At 46.4% G+C, this 18,356-nt stretch overlaps 1 protein-coding gene across 3 annotated transcripts in view; it reads right to left on the bottom strand.

Moving 5' to 3' along the window:
- The window catches only part of DRICH1 (aspartate rich 1), a 51,034-nt gene extending 38,870 nt beyond the window's left edge, over positions 1-12,164 (bottom strand). For all 3 annotated transcript variants that reach the window (XM_016939561.4, XM_063808326.1, XM_016939562.4), the window contains exons 1-5: positions 11,659-12,164; positions 5,776-5,840; positions 4,677-4,698; positions 1,935-2,017; positions 469-490 (exon numbers count right to left, since the gene is read on the bottom strand). In XM_016939561.4, the coding sequence (XP_016795050.3) occupies positions 469-490; positions 1,935-2,017; positions 4,677-4,698; positions 5,776-5,840; positions 11,659-11,866 (400 nt within the window). In that variant the 5' untranslated portion in view covers positions 11,867-12,164. The remainder of the gene's footprint in view (positions 1-468; positions 491-1,934; positions 2,018-4,676; positions 4,699-5,775; positions 5,841-11,658) is intronic.
- Between the last annotated feature and the right edge of the window lie 6,192 nt (positions 12,165-18,356).

Genomic DNA, 18,356 nt, shown 5'->3' on the forward strand with positions numbered 1-18,356 from the left:
TGAAGACATTAAACTCTGAAAAGAACTCGGCTTATATTTACTTTTTCTTTTTCTCTTTTTACACCCTCCCTCACCTCCCAAGCAGCAGATATAACATGAAGGTTCCTGGAAATGCTGTTTTATTAGATCCCACCTCAAGTCTTGTTGCCCACCTGGAAAGGTAACCTCTTCCCTGCTGAGATTCTCCAGAATCCACTCTTTATAACCACCAACATCAGGATAAGTCAGTGAGAGGTGCACTCACTTCTCCAACTCCAGGTGAAGACACACTGGCTCACACAAAATCTCCTGGTTGGTCCTCTGGTTCACACACATTTCTACAGCCTCTCTGGTCATAGCTATACACTTGCAGAATCATTTGCTCTCACCACACCCCCAATATTTTTAACAGGAATCCAGATTAAGGTTTCTATATATTAAAGCCAGCAAGTTTGTTTCTCAGAAAGTGAGTTAGTTCAAGGTACATACCCTGGACACGTGACGGTAAAATCTGCAACGAGACAAAAGAAGATGCTATGAGGATCAGATCAATTCTGCTGCACCCCTTACGCAGATCTGTTATTCTCTTGATGACTTCAGAAAACTAGTTGTGAAACTGTTGTTGAGTCAAGGTCAAAGGCCAAACATTCTAGCATAGAGAACACCTGTGGAAAAGACAAGAGCTTTTCCCACAGAATTTATCTTTGAGGTTGACTTAGATTGGTAAATGCACAATGCCTAATCCAAGGAGAAAAACTGGTGTGGAGGAAAATGCCTCTGCATTACAGTAGATGATGGACGCCATCATTTAAAAACATCCTAGTGTGTCATGTATTCGATGAAAAGAAACTCCCACTGAACTACATCCTCACAGAGAGAACTGTGTATGTTGTACATAACGTGACTTGTTATATTTTTATACCAAAATTAATTGAGAAGGAAAGAAATCAGGTGAAGGAAATAATGTATACAGTGGTCCATTTTTAACACAATCTGCCTTGAACTGGTTTAGGTGAGCAAAACACAGAAGAAATAGGATATGCTGGGCTCCTGCTTGGATGGGCAATGCCTGCTTGTTGGGCCCCCTCTCTTCCCCACTTAATTGCCCTCACTTCAACCAAAGAAGTTTAGTCTAAGTTGAAAGTTTACTAGCCTGCAAAATAGCTCGCTTTGTCTGTTCTTATCAGCCTGCCCAGCTACTTAGGTCATAGGTCAAATACTTGAAGAGCCCCTGAGCTCACTAGGATGGTAATGCATTGTGGGCTGCAACAAAATGCAGTAAGACAACCATAAAAAAAAAATACCTAAAGCCCCTCCCCAAAAATCAATATGTGACACCCAGGAAGATTGTGACCTCATAGTACTCAGCCTATGAGGAACCAGGGTAGGGACCTGCACACTAGGGGATAAATTGCTTGTTGAAACTGTGCTGGGTGTGTCTGCCCATAAGGTACCGGATCTTGCAAGACTGTCATTAAAAGTCTCACTTTCGGCCAGGTGGGGTGGCTCATGCCTGTAATACCAGCACTTTCGGAAGCTGAGGTGGGTGGATTACCTGCGGTCAGGAGTTCGAGACCAGCCTGGCCAAAATGGTAAAACACCGTCTCTACTAAGAATACAAAAATTATCTGGGCATGAAGACACATGCCTGTAATCCCAGCTACCTGGGAGGCTGAGGCAGGAGAATTCATTGAGCCCAGGAGATGGAGCCGAGATTGCACCACTGCACTCCAGCCTGGTGAACTGAGTGAGACTCTGTCTCAAACAAAAACAAAAACAAAACAAAACAAAAAAAGAAAAGAAAAGAAAAAAGAAACAAAAAAAAGAAAGGAAAGAAAATCTCACTTTTGTTGTTTACAGCTCCCTGAGTCCATTCTTTGGGATTGGACTGGTGAGTTTGTTTCTCACATCAGAAAACCAACATTTCCTTAGAAGACAAAGAAAGATTGTCTTACCTGGACATCATCATCATCATCATCACAGTCATCATCTTCACTTCGTGGTAGGCATACTAAACTCAGCTTGTCCTCAGAAGAACCTGGAAGGACACAGAGGAAAGATCCGTGCCCTGGTTGATTGTGACTGTGAGTCACTCAGGGAGCTTTGCTGGATGTGGTGTATGGAGGTGGTTGATTAACAAGCATGGACTGAGTTAATGCTGCGCTATTCCCCTGAGGGGAAGAGGGATGGCAGAGGAGGGGAGCAGGAAAGACATGAGACATGGAGGCCTTGGCCTTGTACTAGAGGCATCATGCAGCAACACAAAACAGTCAACCCCAAATGGAACTAAAGCATACACTAAGGGTCAATGGAAGAGTGCCTTCCTACCTCTCAAATGTTTTGAAACTCTTCAAAACCAACAGTATTTTCTTAATGTATTCAAGATCGTGTCAGTACATTAGGATCCAATTATGCTGGTACTACATTTAGCATCTGTTTTAAAAGATCTATTACTTAATTAAAAGTCTATTTTATTGGTGAAATGGACTCAATTTTACCCAAATTACTCTATTAATCACACATTCTTTTTCATAGAGACCATTTAAAAAAGAATATTAAAATGCTACAATTAAAAATAGTCATGATTTCCTCTAAGTCTTCTTCTGGAATAATGGTGTGTGCCCACAACCTTTTGGGCCCCTGTAATCAAGGGCTTCATCAGCTCTGTGTCACTCTCCCTGAGGAGATTCCGTAAAGATCAGGTTTCATTCACACAGGCCAAGCTCACACAGCCTGCTCTAACTACACCAGTGAATCTGAGAGACGTGACTCTGAACACTTTCTGCCATGAGGATAAGTTTCCAGGTTCAAATATACATGATCTATGGAAATGAGGAAATGTATACCAATACAAATGAACAAATTCATTAAAAAATGTCCATGAGGAAAAGCGTGATTTTTTGGTTAACTAGCTTACATAAATTTTTTTTGTTTGATGCCTATTGTACCAAAAAATATTGGTACAAGATATCACAAATTTGGCTGGGCATGGTGGCTCATGCCTATAATCCCAGCACTTTTTGGGAGGCTGAGGCGGGCAGATCACGACATCAAAAGATTGAGACCATCCCGGCCAACATGGTAAAACCACATCTCTACTAAAAATACAAAAATTATCTAGGCATGGTGGCACATGACTGTAGTCCCAGCTACTCAGGAGGATAAGGCAGAAGAATCACTTGCACCCAGGAGGCAGAGGTGGAAGTGAGCAGAGATCACATCACTGCACCCCAGTATGGTGACAGAGTGAGACTCCATCTCAAAAAACAAAAAAGAAAAGAAAAAAATAGAAATCACAAATTTATATCAGTCTTGTTAAATCTAACTAATCAGCTGTCAACATAAAGATTCTAGAAAGTAAAGAACATACAAATAAGTAGAAAGGCATCCCATATTCATGGATAGGAAGACTAAGCCTGACTAACACACAATACTACACAAATAATCTACAGATTAACAACTGCTATCAAACTGGTAACAGTCATGTGTGCAGAAATGGAAAAGATAATCCTCAGACTTTAATGAATTTTCATTTGCCTCAAATAAACATGGTAATGTTGGAAAAGAATAGTGTCGGAGGATGCACATTCATGAGATTGAAATCTACAAAAAACAGAAATTCAGACAGCATGCTTCTAGCGTGGGGGCACCCATAGTATCACAGATGTAGAATAGAGAGCCCAGAATTAAATGCACACATACAGAGTCAGCTGATCTTCAACGAAGGTACCAAGAATACACAATGGGGAAAGGAAAGTCTCTTCCACAAATGATGGTAAAACTGCATATTCTCAACAGAATGCTGACAGTGTGCTCAAGGTTGTGCTTCTCCCTCCATTTCCAAGACACTGGACCTTTTGCAGTGAGCCCAGAGTGAATTTTCATTCTGTCCTCCACACTCAGGGAGATGTCTTGGTACCAGAGGTAAACAGCAAGCACAGACAAAAGAATGTGCTGCCATGAAACCTAACAGTTCATAAGGTGAGGATCCATTTCTCCTATGCATCTGGCACACCGCAGAAGAATTCTGTTTCCAGGAGTGAGTAACTGCTTGTGACAGAACTGTGTCCCAAACCACAGGCTCTGAGATTTTGCAGTGGCACAGGCAGAAAAGAGCAGGTGTTCTCAGAAAAATCATCTTTAAATAATAAAGCAAGAAGAGATGATCAAAAACACAGGATACTCAATAGCCCATAAACATAGTACTTCTCACCTGATGACATTAAACTCTGAAAATAACAAACTCAGCTTCTATTTACTTTTTCTTTTTCTGTTTCTACACCCTCCCTCAGCCTCCCAAGCAGCAGGTATAACATGAAGGTTCTTGTAAATGCTGTTTTATTAGACCCCATCTGAAGTATTGTTACCTACCTGAAAAAGCATGGTCTTCCCCGCTGAAGTTCTCCAGAATCCACTCTTTAGGATTCTGGTATCTTTACCAACATCAGGATAAGTCAGTGAAAGGTGCACTCACTTCTACTCCAGGTGAAGACACACTGGCTCACACAAAATCTCCTCATTGGTCCTCTGGGTTCACACACATTTCTACATCCTCTCTGGTCATAATTATACACTCGCAGAATCATTTGCTCTCACCAGACCCCCAACATTTTTTAACAGGAATCCAGATTAAGATTTCTATATATTAAAGCTAGCAAGTTTGTTTCTCAGAAAGTGAGTTAGTTCAAGGTACGTACCCTGGACAGGTGATGGTAAAATCTGCAATGAGATAAAAGAAGATGCTATGAGGATCAGATCAATTCTGCTGCACCCCTTACACAGATCAGTTATTCTCTTGATGACTTCAGAAAACTACTTTTGAAACAGTGGTTGAGTCCATGTCAAAGACAAAACACTTTAGCATAGAGGACATGAGTGAAAAGACAAGAGCTTTTCCCACAGAATTTCTTTGAGGTTGATTTAGGTTGGTAAATGCACAATGCCTAATTTAAAGAGGAAAACTGGTGTGGAGGAAAATGCCTCTGCATTACAGTTGATGATGGATGCTGTCATTTAAAAACATCCTAGTGTGTCATGTATTAGATGAAAAGAAACTCCCACTGAATTCCATCCTCACAAAGACAATTGTGTACGTTGTACATAATGTGTCTTGTTATATTTTTATATCAAAATTAATTGAGAAGGAAAGAAATCAGGTGAAGGAAATAATGTATACAGTGGTCCATTTTTAACACAAACTGTCTTGAACCAGTGTAGGTCAGCAAAAAAACAGAAGAAATAGGATATGCTGGGCTCCTGCTTGGATGGGCAATGCCTGCTTGTTGGGCTCCCTTTCCTCCCCACTTAGTTGCCCTCACTGGAACCAAAGAAGTTTAGTCTAAGTTGAAAGTTTACTAGCCTGCAAAATATCTCGCTTTGTCTGTTCTTATCAGCCTGCCCAACTACTTAGGTCATAAGTCAAATACTTGAAGAGACCCTGAGCTGACTAGGATGGCAATGCAGTGTGGGCTGCAACAAAATGCAGTAAGACAACCATAAAAAAAAAATACCTAAAGCCCCTACCCAACAATCGATATGTGACACCCGGGAAGATTGTGACCTCATAGTACTCAGCCTATGAGGAACCAGAGGAGTGACCTGCACACTCGGGGATAAATTGCTTGTTGAAACCATTCTGGGTGTGTCTGCACCCAGATCTTGCAAGACCATCATTAAAAGTCTTACTTTTGCTGTTCTGCAGGCCTCTGAGTCCATTCTTTGGGTTTAGATGGGTGAATTTGTTTCTGACATCAGGAAAGCAACATTTCCTTAGAAGGCAAAGAAAGGGGGTCTTACCTTGGCATCATCGTCTTCCTCACTTGGTGGCAGAAATTTTAAACTCAGGCGGTCCTCAGGGGGACCTAAAAGGACACAGAGTTAATGTCAGTGCCCTGGTGGTTGGAGACTGGGAGTCCCTCAGGGAGCTTTGCTGGATGCGGCACATGGAGCGTGGGACTGAAGGTTCGGAGACCATCTCAGAGAAACAACTGTGTTCAAGTAGTGAGCATGAGGGAGTCTCACCAGATACCTTGCATCTTAGCCAGTGCCCAGACCTAATAAGACTCTTGCATTCCGAAGTCCCAGAAGATATTAACCAATCAAAAATCAGGGCTTTGATGTTTGCTGTGACATAGGAAAAACTGGTCTTCTGGGAAAGGTAATCATTAAATATCAGAGCAAGAAGAAAAAATGGTTACAAACACAGCACACAAAGCCCATGGGAAAAAAAAAAGAAAAAAAAAAAAGCCCATGGATACAAATTGTCTCATATCTATCTTATTAAAATTCCAAAGGAACAAGTCAGACTTCTACACATATTTCCTTTGGTTCTGACTTCATTGCCCTTTTCCTAGGTTCCAAACCAACAGGTGTCACCCAACTGCTCCCAGAGATCCTCCTAGAGTATCATTCTCTAGCTGCAGATCTGCCTCATTGCAGCTGCCCTCATGGATGGTGTCCATTGGCCAATCATTAAGAGACAAAAACTCTGCAAGAAGTTATTCCAGAGAGCAACTCGCCCAGCCTCCTACTGCAGGTGAGGCCACACTGGGTTGCACAAGATCGCTCTGCACTTTCCTCGGTGTTGTCAGACTCTCCCTGGTCTCTGTGGAGTCAGAGGTCTCTAAAAAGGCATTGCTCACACTTGCCAGCCTTTGAGTGAGAAAGAGGAACTGAAGGAACCACCTTTTAACTTTTTCCTTCCACTGGCCCATTACAGGTCTCACCTCCAATCTCACAGCCCTGAGATTTCCCACTTTGATGTGTACGCTTTGAGTTACAGGAGTTCAACAATTGGTCCCTCAGCCAGGCTCACAGCAGATGTGAAAGAGCATTCTGCAGGGATGGAAATCTCTCCGCTTCATTAACATAAGGCTGCTGGGCCATTGCACGGTGGCTGTTGTGATGAGGTTCTGATTTTTTTTTTTTTTTTTTTGAGACGGAGTTTCACTCTTGCTGCCCAGGCTGGAGTACAATGGCATGATCTCGGCTCACTGCAACCTCTGCCTCCCAGGTTCAGGCGATTCTCCTGCCTCAGTTTCCCAAGTAGCTGGGATTACAGGTGTGCGTCACCACACCCGGCTAATTTTTGCATTTTTAGTAGAGATGGGGTTTCACCATGTTGGCCAGGCTGGTCTCGAACTCCTGACCTCAGATGATCCACCGGCCCTGGCCTCCCAAAGTGCTGGAATTACAGGTGTGAGCCACCACGCCCGGCCCTGAACTTTTAATTGTAAATAGTTAAATGTATTTAAATATGAGGAGGCACAGATATGACTGAGAACCTCACTAGATGGCACAGGAGATCCAGACATGGGGAAGACATGACTCCCCTCCCCTGGTGTTTTCTTGCAAAATAGTTTGCAGCTCTGCTCCTACCATATGTTTATGGTTACTTCCTGGGCATCTACACAAGGGCCAGTCACTGTGTGGGGCTGGGGATATGACAACAATGAGAACAACATCCAGGTCCAGAGGGATTCCAGCAGGGGGCGCACGTGCACACAGGGGAAGAGCGTGGCCCTGCACAGCCTGTCTAGACAGGATCAGAGCAGCAGGAGCCGAGGGGCAGGGGCACCTCACTGTCCTCAGGAGCTCAACTTCATCTCCAGGGACCCTGACTCAGAAGCTGGGGCAGGCTCCAGGATTGGTGTAGGGCTCAACAGGCTGGACAGGCTGAGAAGGGAACATTTCCACAACTAAGCTAGATCCCACCCCAGGGGTGACCTAGAACTCATCCCAGGGATGTGTTCATTACAATGCCCATGGGGCCTAACATGTTCTCCCCAGGACTGAACTCTGGGATAAGGACTAATGAGGAAGACACAGTCACTGCCCTGGCAGGAAACACCCATAGCCAGGGCTCCTCTACCCACCCTGTGGGAAGACACAACACAGATAGAGTTTGACACTGAAGATTCCAAACCTTCTATAAAATAAGTGGAAACTGATGTGTGCTGGATTCCACAGAAGAGTTGCAAGGATGAGCTGGACTCTGGAATCAGTCCCCATCCCTTTGCTGAGCTCATGGTGCACTGGAACTTGTGTCCCTCCCTACCTCCCCTGCTACTCAGGAGTGCTGCAGCTACAGGCTCAGTGCTAGGGGGCTCTGTCCAGTTGATACACACGTCAGCCAGGCACAGTGGCTCACGCCTGTAATCCTAGAACTTTGGGAGGCCGAGGTGGGTGGATCACTTGATGTCAGGAGTTCGAGACCAGCCTGGCCAACATGGAGAAACCCTGTCTCTGCTACAAATATAAAAATTAGTTGGGTGCGGTGGCACATGCCTGTAATTCCAGCTACTCAGCAGGCTGAGGCAGCAGAATCAGTTGAACTTGGGAGGTGGACGTTGCAGTGAGCTGAGATCGCACAACTGCACTACTCCAGCCTGGGCAACAGAGTGAGACTCCACCTCAAAAAACAAACAAACAAACAAAAACACATTTCTGAGCCAGACAACCCTTGGCAAATAGTGTCTCCTCAAGGCCATTCCTCAAGTGACTTCCATAAGAGGTGAAAAAGAAAAAGTCATCTGTCCCAGCCCCAGGAAGATCAGGCCTGGGACCTGTCTGTGTCTGTCCTGACCCTGAAGTCCATCCCTGCTGACTTGTGTCCTGTCTGCTCTGTGTCAGAGAAGTGGGGACCTGATTCCTGTTCTGCCCCCCCCCCCCCACCAATTTCTGCCGGTGTCAACGGCCATCATCGCACAAAGAGATGGAGAAGACAAGAGAAAGCAATGAAACTCCATTCTTGAGGCATTTAGGATGATGTCCATGCCATGCTCTCGGCAGACAGGAAGGCCAGGTCCTGTTCACTCCTACTCAGAAGGGGTCTCAGATATACGAGTACTAACCCTGTTAGATATTTCTCCTCCGCTCTTCCCTTTCATTTTTTGTTTTGTTTGTTTGTTTGTTTGTTCGTTTTGAGAAGCAGTCTCAGTCACTGAGGCTGGAGTGCAATGGCTCGATCTCAGCTCACTGCAACCTCTGCCTCTTGGGTTCAAGTGATTCTCCTGCCTCAACCTCCCGAGTAGCTGGGATTACAGGCACCCACCACCACATCCAACTCATTTTTATATTTTCAGTAGAGACAGGGTTTCGCCAGGTTGGCCAGGCTGGTCTCGAACTCCTAACCTCAGGCAATCCACCCACCTCGGCCTCCCAAAGTGCTGGGATTACAGGCATGAGCCACCGCACCCCGCCCATGTCTTCCATTTATTTGCACTGTGTGTGCATCCATTGAGTCAGTGGCTGCTCATGCTCACACCAGCCCCCAACAGTGGGACAGTCCATCATGGGGATCAGTACATGGGGATCAGTACATGGGGATCAGTACATGAGTGTTGAGCCTCACTAACCTACTGGTGCAAGAGGTCTCCAATGAGGGTGATCGGCACCAGGCTAATAATAATATTGTCCTGAGTTCTGACGTGGCACTGGCCCTTGTCTGTCTGCTATGGATTGCAGCATTTCTTTTTATTTATTTCTTTATGTTTTTGAGACAGAGTCTCACTCTGTCACCCAGGCTGGAGGGGGCACTGGCTCGATCTCGGCTCACTGCAACCTCCACCTCCCAGGTTCAAGCGATTCTCCAGCCTCAGCCACCCAAGTACCTAGGACTACAGGTATGGGCCACCATGGCCGGCTAATTTTTGTATTTTTATTAGAGACAGGTTTTTACCATGTTGACCAGGCTGGTCTCAAGCTCCTGACCTCAGGTGATCTGCTGCCTTGGCATCCCAAAGTGCTGGGATTACAGGTGTGAGCCACCGTGCCCGGCCATGGATTGGAACATTTCTAAGGCTTGAGGTACTCATGTTACTAAACACAATGCAATATCTTCCTGATCCTTCCCTGCTTTGACCAAGTGCTGAGGAATGACCCCAGCACTGACAGATGTCGACCTGCACTGTTCCATGTGATCCCTTACACTTCTCAGAATCTGTGAGCTGACCAGAAGCCTGTGGGCTTTCTATGTGTATTTCACAGTAATGCCCATGCCAACGTCTATTGTTCCGTGTACCTTTTGCTACCCAGGGTTATGTGACCACTGGGGCCCCATTTGATGGTGGGCAATGTTTGGCACGCTTATAGGCCATCCACTACCACTACCAGGGCACACATAGGTGCTGGAACTCCCTGGTGTGGGGTCATATCACCAAGCCTGAGTGATGACACGGTTGAGTAATGCAGACCATCAACATCGGGACCCATTTCTGGGTTCACTTTTGCCTCTTCCATTCAGGAGGTCAAAATCTGGGTTCATTCCTTTCCACACTCTCTCTCTCTAAGAAGTAGGGATATTAAACTGACCTTCAGGTATGCTGTGTTGAGCGAAAAAGAGGTCATTTATGTAAAGTGTATGGTGGTGCTGAAGTTTTTCTTCCTTTTTATTAGAGAATGACATGACTTGGGAGGCTGAGGTGAGAGGACCACCATAGGCCAGGAATTCAAGAAAACTGACACTTGCACTGTGCTGGGCATGCGGGTCCACATTTTTGGGGGAAAACACACATTTACAAACACTACACATTAATTCACCCCTGGCTATCTCCCAACCCTCATGCACACAAACCCACATCATCTAAATGATACGGCTGTTTCCAGGGACTCTAGTGGATGATGACAGTTCTTCACTGAGCCATCTGTTTCTCACACTGCACTCCAGGTCCTCACTCACTTCAGGAACCTGAAGCCAGGCAGGCTCTCCAGACAGAAGCAGGGAAGAGAGTCCCCCGCGAACCATCACTTAGATTTGTCATCAGCAAGGGAGTGGTCTTAGAATACGAATGGTGTTAGACAGGGAATGATACACACTGGGGCCTGTCAGGGGGCAGGGGAAGGGAGAGAATATGGATAAACAGCTAATGCATGCAGGGCTTCATACCTAGGTGATGGGTTGACAGGTGCAGCAAACCACCATGGCACACTTTTACCTACGTAACAAACCTGTACATCCTGCACATGTACCTCGGAACTTAAAAAAAATTAAATTAGGAGCCGGGCGCGATGCCTCATGCCTGTAATCACAGCACTTTGGGAGGCCGAGGCGGGCAGATCACCAGGTCAGGAGATCGAGACCATCCTGGCTAACACAGTGAAATCCCGTCTCTACTAAAAATACAAAAAATTAGCCGGGCGTGGTAGTGGGCACCTGTAGTCCCTACTCAGGAGGCTGATGCTAGAGAATCGCTTGAACCCAGGAGGCAGAGGTTGCAGTGAGCTGAGATCCCACCACTGCACTCCAGCCTGGGCAACAGAGCAAGACTCCATCTAAAATAAATAAATAAATAAATAAATAAATAAATAAATAATAAAATTTACAAAAAATAAGCTACCTTAAGAGATGGAAGAAAAACAATCTGACCCTTAGCTGGTTCCTTCATTTAGGTACCAAACCGGCCAGATAGGTGAGGCTAGAGAATGGGATGGGGACTCCAAAATTGGGGTATTTGAATTTTCATTGAGAAAAGGGCTCTCCCTTTTCTAGATCAAAAAGTCTCAACGACAAAGACAGGAGGCAGAGTCAGCCTTTGTCTCCCATGCCCCAGACCTGGGAAAGCTGGCTATGGGCAGGAGAGAGCTGGAAGTTGAGGATGTCTCTGGGGATTAGCGTATGGGAAGGGGGTGGGGGTGGCCAGAGGTGTGCCAGAGGGTAAACGGCACCCGTGGCTTTTTTACCTGTGGGCATCTTTTGGTTGCTGATGTGCTGCAGGTCTTGGCCCTCCGTGGCTCCCACATCCAGCTTGCCAGGCTGTACAGTAGTGGATTCTGATGTTGCAGCAGCCACAGCCTCATAAATATCAGTATCAGATTCATAACAGGGTGCCTCCTTCCCCCTGGGCCAGCCACAGTTGGAGTTGATACAACAGGTCAGTATATTCCCCATGGGGCCTCTCCGTGCCTCTCCACACCTGCCTCAGCCTTCAGCGAAATTGTAACTGTGCTGCCCTAGCAGCCACACTACTGAGGGTGGCCCTGCACTTTTAGAAGCAGCCTGACCCCAGGCAGATCTGGGGCCTCAGCCCTTATTCTGCCGCCACCTCCCAAACTAGCTGGTCTATGAGGTCAGGGACCTGCTGTCTTCTTTGAAAAATAAACGAACACGACAAGCACCCAAAGGTGCAAAAACTACCATCAAAGAGCACAGTTGGAGCTCCTCCTCCCTCCACTGCGAGCTACCGACTGAGGGCTGCTGGCCCTGGCTGATGCTTATAACCCACAAAGCTTCCTATGTCACCTGGTTACCAGGAAACAGCCAGGTCAGGCTAGTGACTCACAATGTCCAGCCCCACAGCCCCCTACAATGCCTCACAATGCCTGTCCCTGCTGCTGCCCACCTTGTGGCCCCCCTGCCCCTCTGTGGGGACTGCACTACTCAGGCTTTTATTCACCCTATGCTGCCTGAGCTTTCCAGTCCTGAGCTAAGTGCAGGGGGGGTTGTTATTGGGAGTCACCCTTGGCAAGAAACTCAATAGAAAACCCTGGTATGGCCGGGAGTGGTGGCTCATGCCTGTAATCCTAGCACTTTGGGAGGCTGAGTTGGGGGGTGGATCACTTGAGGTCAGGAGTTCAAGACCAGCCTGGCCAACATGGTGAAAACTTGTCTCTACTAAAAATACAAAATATTAGCTCGGCCTGGTGGCGGGCACCTGCAATCCTAGCTACTCTGGAGGCTGAGGCAGGAGAATCGCTTGAATCCAGGAGGCGGAGGTTGCACAGTGAGCCAAGATCACACCATTGCACTCCAGCCTGGGTGACAAAGGTGCAACTGTCTTAAAAAAAAAAAAAGAAACAAAAGAAAGAAAACCCCAGTTACTAAAGTCAGTTCCACCAGCAGTTCTGTTTTTCTGAGTCTGACAGCTTTCATTTGCTCACCAAATGCAGTTATACACAAATTTTTGATTGCTTTTGTAACTAAATGCTTCTCTCCTGTCTTACAAGTGTTAGTTCTTGTCTGCAACTTGACCACAGCTACCCCCAGGGCCCTGGTCCCACTCTCAATAGAGAGTTATGGCTGCGTATCCTCAGTGAAACCCTGGGACACATCACACTTCCCTCCTCGTGTATAAAATAGGGACTGAACACATCCTTCCCAGCTCTGTAATGCTAGGACCTACCAACTCCCTTTTCTCGCTCTGTTTCTTCTTTCCACGGCAGGGGTATTCAGATATTTCTTTTATTTACTTATTTATTTATTTTTTGAGATGGACTATTGCTCTGTCGACCAGGCTGGAGTGCAGTGGCACGATCTCGGCTCACTGTAACCTCCACCTCCCAGGTTCAAGCGATTCTCCAGCCTCAGCCTCCTGAGTAGCCTGGACTACAGGCACACGCCACTGCATCTGGCTAATTTTTGTATTTCTAGTAGAGACGAGGGTTTCACCATGTTGGTCAGGCTGGTCTTGAACTCCTCATCTCAGGTGATCCACCCGCCTCGTCCTCCCAAAGTGCTGGGATTACAGGCATGAACCACCATGCCCAGCCTCAGGTATTTCTTTTACTAACAAATCATAAAACATTATTTTCTTATACAAAATTGAGAACCCCACAGTGGGGTACCATTGTCCTCATAGGACAAAGACAAATAGTCAATATCTGGCAAGCATTATGTGCCTGACAGTGTTCCAACTGTGGCATACTAATTTAACCCTCAGAAATAGTCCCATTTTACACATCTTACTGCGTAAATCTAGAGGGAAAAGTCAAGTAACTTCCCCAAGGTCCCACAACTGCTCAGTGAGTTCAGGCAGATGAGCAAACAAAGGCTTAGAGTTCAGTTGTCTGAGGCTACACTGCAAAACAGTGGATGAACCTGGAATACAAAGGCTCATTCACTGTCCAGCAGTAGAGTTTAAGTAGAGTTTAAGTTTTATTCTGGAAACATGAGAGTCACGGAACCACACAGAGGTGAGGAGTCTCTATCAGATGTGTTTGCAGTGAGGTCTCTCTGCACAATAGAGAAGGACTCATGGAACCAGTGGGACCAATTAAGAGACATTATGTTGGGAGGCCAAGGTGAGTGGATCATTTGAGGTCAGGAGTTCCAGACCAGCCTGGCCAACATGGTGAAACCCCATGTCTACTAAAAATACAAAAATTAGCCTGGCATGATGGCGGGCGCCTGTAGTCCCATCTACCCAAGAGGCTGAGGCAGGAGAATCGCTTGAACCCAGGAGGTGGAGGTTGCAGTGAGCCAAGATCACACCACTGAACTCCAGCCTGGGCAACAGAGAGAGATTCTGTCTCAAAAAAAAAAGAGAGAGAGACATTATGTTCATCTGGAAGAACAGATAAGGCCAAAGGAAGTGGAAATGACTGAAGTGGACAGAGAAGTTCTGTGATCATTTGGCAGAGAGAACAGAAAGTGCTAGAGGATTAGATGTGGAAGAACAGGGGAAGGAAAAGGAAAAACAGGCTTCTAAGGCTCTAGTTTGAAGGACTGGGTAAATAGCAGTGAATTTCTCCTACAAAGACAATGTAGGAAGAGGAATAGGTATGGGGAATAAGATAGTTTTCGGCTGGGTGCAATGACTCATGCCTGTAATCCCAGCACTTTGGAAGGCCGAGCTAGGTGGATTATGAGGTCAGGAGTTCGAGATCAGCCTGGCCAACATGGTGAAACCCCATTTCTACTAAAATTACAAAAATTAGCCGGGTGCGATGATGGGCACCTGTAATCCCAGCTACTCAGGAGACTGAGGCAGGAGAATTGCTTAAACCTGGGGGGCGGAGTTTGCAGTGAGCTGAGATTGTGCCACTGCACTCTAGCCTGGGTGACAGCGTGAGACTCTGTCTCAAAACAAACAAACAAACAACAACAAAAAAAAACCACCACATAGTTTTGGACTCTTAAGTATCGCATTGAAATGGAGCTCTCTGGTAGAAAGTTGGACAGAAACCTCTGTAGGCTAAGTCCATTCTGTGACATCACAACTCATGTTTTAAAAAATACACCCACAAAGTCAAACCATTTAGGAAATTTCCTAAAATTTACATACTCAAATATGACAACTTTTTAGTTATTACTTTCTTAGAGCAACTTCGAATTTACAATCGTAGTGAATGAGGTGTCATGTAAAATAGAACTGTTATATAAAAACAACATTTGAATTTTATTCTCATCAGAGCATATAGAAAACAACTGAAGCCATGGGTATGGCAGGGATTACTTTAAAAAGCTGTGCCTGATAAGGGGAATTGGAAAGAAAGGAGACTCGGGGGCTGGGTGCGGTGGCTCACGCCTGTAATCCCAACACTTTGGGAGGCCTAAGCAGGTGGATCACCAGAGGTCCGGAGGAGTTCGAGACCAGCCTGGCCAACGTGGTGAAACCCCGTCACTACTAAAAATACAAAAATTCGCTGGGCATGGTGGTGGGCACCTGTAATCCCAGCTATTTGGGAGGCTGAGGCAGGAGAATTGCTTGAACCCAGGAGACGGACGTTGCAGTGAGCCGAGATGGTGCCACTGCACTTCAGCCTGGGTGACAGAGCAAGACTCTGTCTAAAAAAAAAAAAAAAAAAGAAAGAAAAGAAAGAAGACTTGGGGAATAGGGAGATTTAAGTGGCATTAAGTAAAGCCTGCAAATGTGAGCAGGGAGTGTCAAGGTACCTGAGTGTTCATCAGAAATGGCTGATCAATGGAGCTGGTGTCTGCTTCTCATTTCTCTAATGGCCACACCTAGCACAGTACCTGGTCAATAGGGACTCAATACCTAATACCCCAAAGAACACAGTAAAATTCTGCCAGTTCAAACACACGTCCATACCCACCAACTTCCCTCGTGGAGTTTTACTTCTTTCACTTACTGTAATGTTTTGAAGTTCATCCCTCCTGTGACCTGTATCCATAGTTTCTTTTCTTTGTGTAACTGAGCAGTACTCCACTGTATGCACAGACCACATGGGTCTATCCATTCTCTAGCTGACGGACACTTGGGTTGTTTCCAGTTACTGCCTATAGTGAATGAGGCTGCTGAGAACATTTATGTACACGTCTTTTTTGAACACATGCTTTCATTTCTTCTAGATAAATTCCTAGGGCTAGAATTGCTAGGTCAAATTGCTAGTTTATGCTTAACTTCTTTTTTTTTTGCCTTTCTTATTCATAGAAATTACACTGATACATAATATTGGACATTTCTATGAGGTGCATGTGCTGTTTGGTTCCGTGCATCCACCATGTCATCATCAAGTCAGGATATTTGGGGTATGGCCTTGAGTATTTATCATTTCTATGTGTTGAGTATATTTCAAGTTCTCTCTTGTAGCTATTTTGAAATATACAATACATTATTGCTAACCATAGTCACCCTACTCTGCTATCCAACATTAGAACACATTCCTTGCATCTAACTGTAAGTGTGTATTCATTGACCAACCTCTCTGCATTCCCTTCTTATACCCAGAGAAGGAGAGAGGAAGGAGGGAAAGAAGCTGTGGTTGGGCTGAATTAGGGCCCAGGGATGGCTGTGTCCCAGTCCCGGGACATGTCCATGTGCTGTGTTGTGTGGCCTCAGGGACTTCACAGATGTGATGATGTTAAGGGGCCTGAGGTGGAAGATGATCCTGGGTTATGTGGGTGGGTCCAAGGTGGGGTCTTTATAAGGGAAAGGAGGAGGCAGGAGGGTCAGAGTGACAGCAGGTGTGGGGCTGGAGGACAAGAAAGGGAGAGAAGGAGGGAGGGTGAGAGAAGACAGTTGGCAGGGAGAGAGAGAGAGAGAGAGAGAGAGAGAGAAGAATGGGAGAGAGATTTGAAGATGCTGAGCTCTGGCTTTGAAGTTGGAAGAAGGGGCCAGGAGCCCAGGGCATCCTCTAGAAGCTGGAAAAATCCTGGAAATGGATTCTCCCCAGAGCCCTCCGAAGGAGCCTGGCCCAGCTGGCACCCTGATTTTAGCACTCTACGATTCATTTTGGACGGCTGACCTCCAGACCAGGGAGAGAACCAATGTATGATGTTTTAGGGGTCATTTGTGACAGCAGCCACAGGAAAGTCAAACAGGAGCCATGGAAGAGACTCCCTAGGATACACCGAGGGTCCCTCCCTGGCCCCACCCACGGAAACACAGGCCTGACCACTGCTAGTGCCCCCACCCCTCTAACACCCTGATGAGCAGGAACCATGCAGGAGAGGCTGGGTGTGGCTGGGCCCTGTTCTCTCCCCCCATACCTTCTCAGAGAGGAGCTGGAGCCCCAGACCCTGGGAGCCTCACAGATATTCCCAACACAGGACCTGGTTTTCCATTTCCCAAAATGATGCTTCCTCCAAAGATGGCCAGTGACTCTCTGTGCCAAGCATCTGAGAAACTCTCCAGGTCCTAGGGCTGCCAGGCAGTCAGCTGTGCACATGTTGGAGCCCAAATCCCATCAATAGTGAGGCCCTGGGTAAAACACATCCCCACTTTAAATTATGAGGAGATGCCTGGCCTCAGCATTGAGAACACCAACTTCCCTCGAGTGAAGATGTATTTAATCTCTTAGAAATGATGGAGCACACCAGCCTGAACAACATGGTGAAACCGTGTCTGTAATAAAAACACAAAAATTAGCCGGACATTGCAGCATCTACCTGTAATCCCGGCTACTCAGGAGGCTGAGGCAGGAGAATTGGTTGAACCTGGGAGACAGAGGTTACGGTGAGCCAAGATCAAGCCATTGCACTCCAGCCTGGGCGACAGAGTGAGACTCCATCTAAAAAAAAAAGAAAGAAATGATGGAGCACCTATTACTCTTCTTGCACAGGTTCCTGAGGAGCTCAGAGCCTATCTTTTGCAAGTGTCCTGAGCCTCTTGTAGGCCTTTCATGTGTGTTTCCTTTCTGGCTTCCTCCTGTTTTTCTCACACTTCTGAACCTGCTGTCACGTGAAGAATCAAGGTGGGCCCAAAATGTAAGAGCTCATGGATTTGATGGTGTTGGGAGTGTCCTGGACAGTCCAGCTCTCGGGGTGGGGAGTTGGGCAGAGAGGAAGGAGGGCATTCCAGGGGCCAGGGTCAGGGCCAGAAGCAGAGGGACTCCAGGCCCAGAGTAGGATTTCCAGGCTGAGGAAAGAGAGGCCGTGGGTGGGTAGAGGGTCCAGACCAGGACAGGGACACAGGGTGTATCTGGAGGCTCAGCCAGAAATAGCTCCCTACAGAAAGCAGGCAGCGAGTTGGGGGTTGAGCTGCAAGGAGGAAGGGGAGGAGGGAGAGAATGGAGGGACTGGTGTCTAGTGAGCCGACTCCTATCCTGGCCTATTTCCCCAGGGGACACCCCTGGGAGACTGTGATCCTCTCCTCCAGGCTACTTTCCCACTGGTGCCAGGATTCCCCCAGTGCCACACTGAGAACCCAGGAGAAGCATTAGATTATATGAGAGATAAGAAATGAAGAGAGGGAGCAGGA

Source organism: Pan troglodytes, chromosome 23 (genome assembly GCF_028858775.2).
Source record: "Pan troglodytes isolate AG18354 chromosome 23, NHGRI_mPanTro3-v2.0_pri, whole genome shotgun sequence".
NCBI classification, from domain to species: domain Eukaryota; kingdom Metazoa; phylum Chordata; class Mammalia; order Primates; family Hominidae; genus Pan; species Pan troglodytes.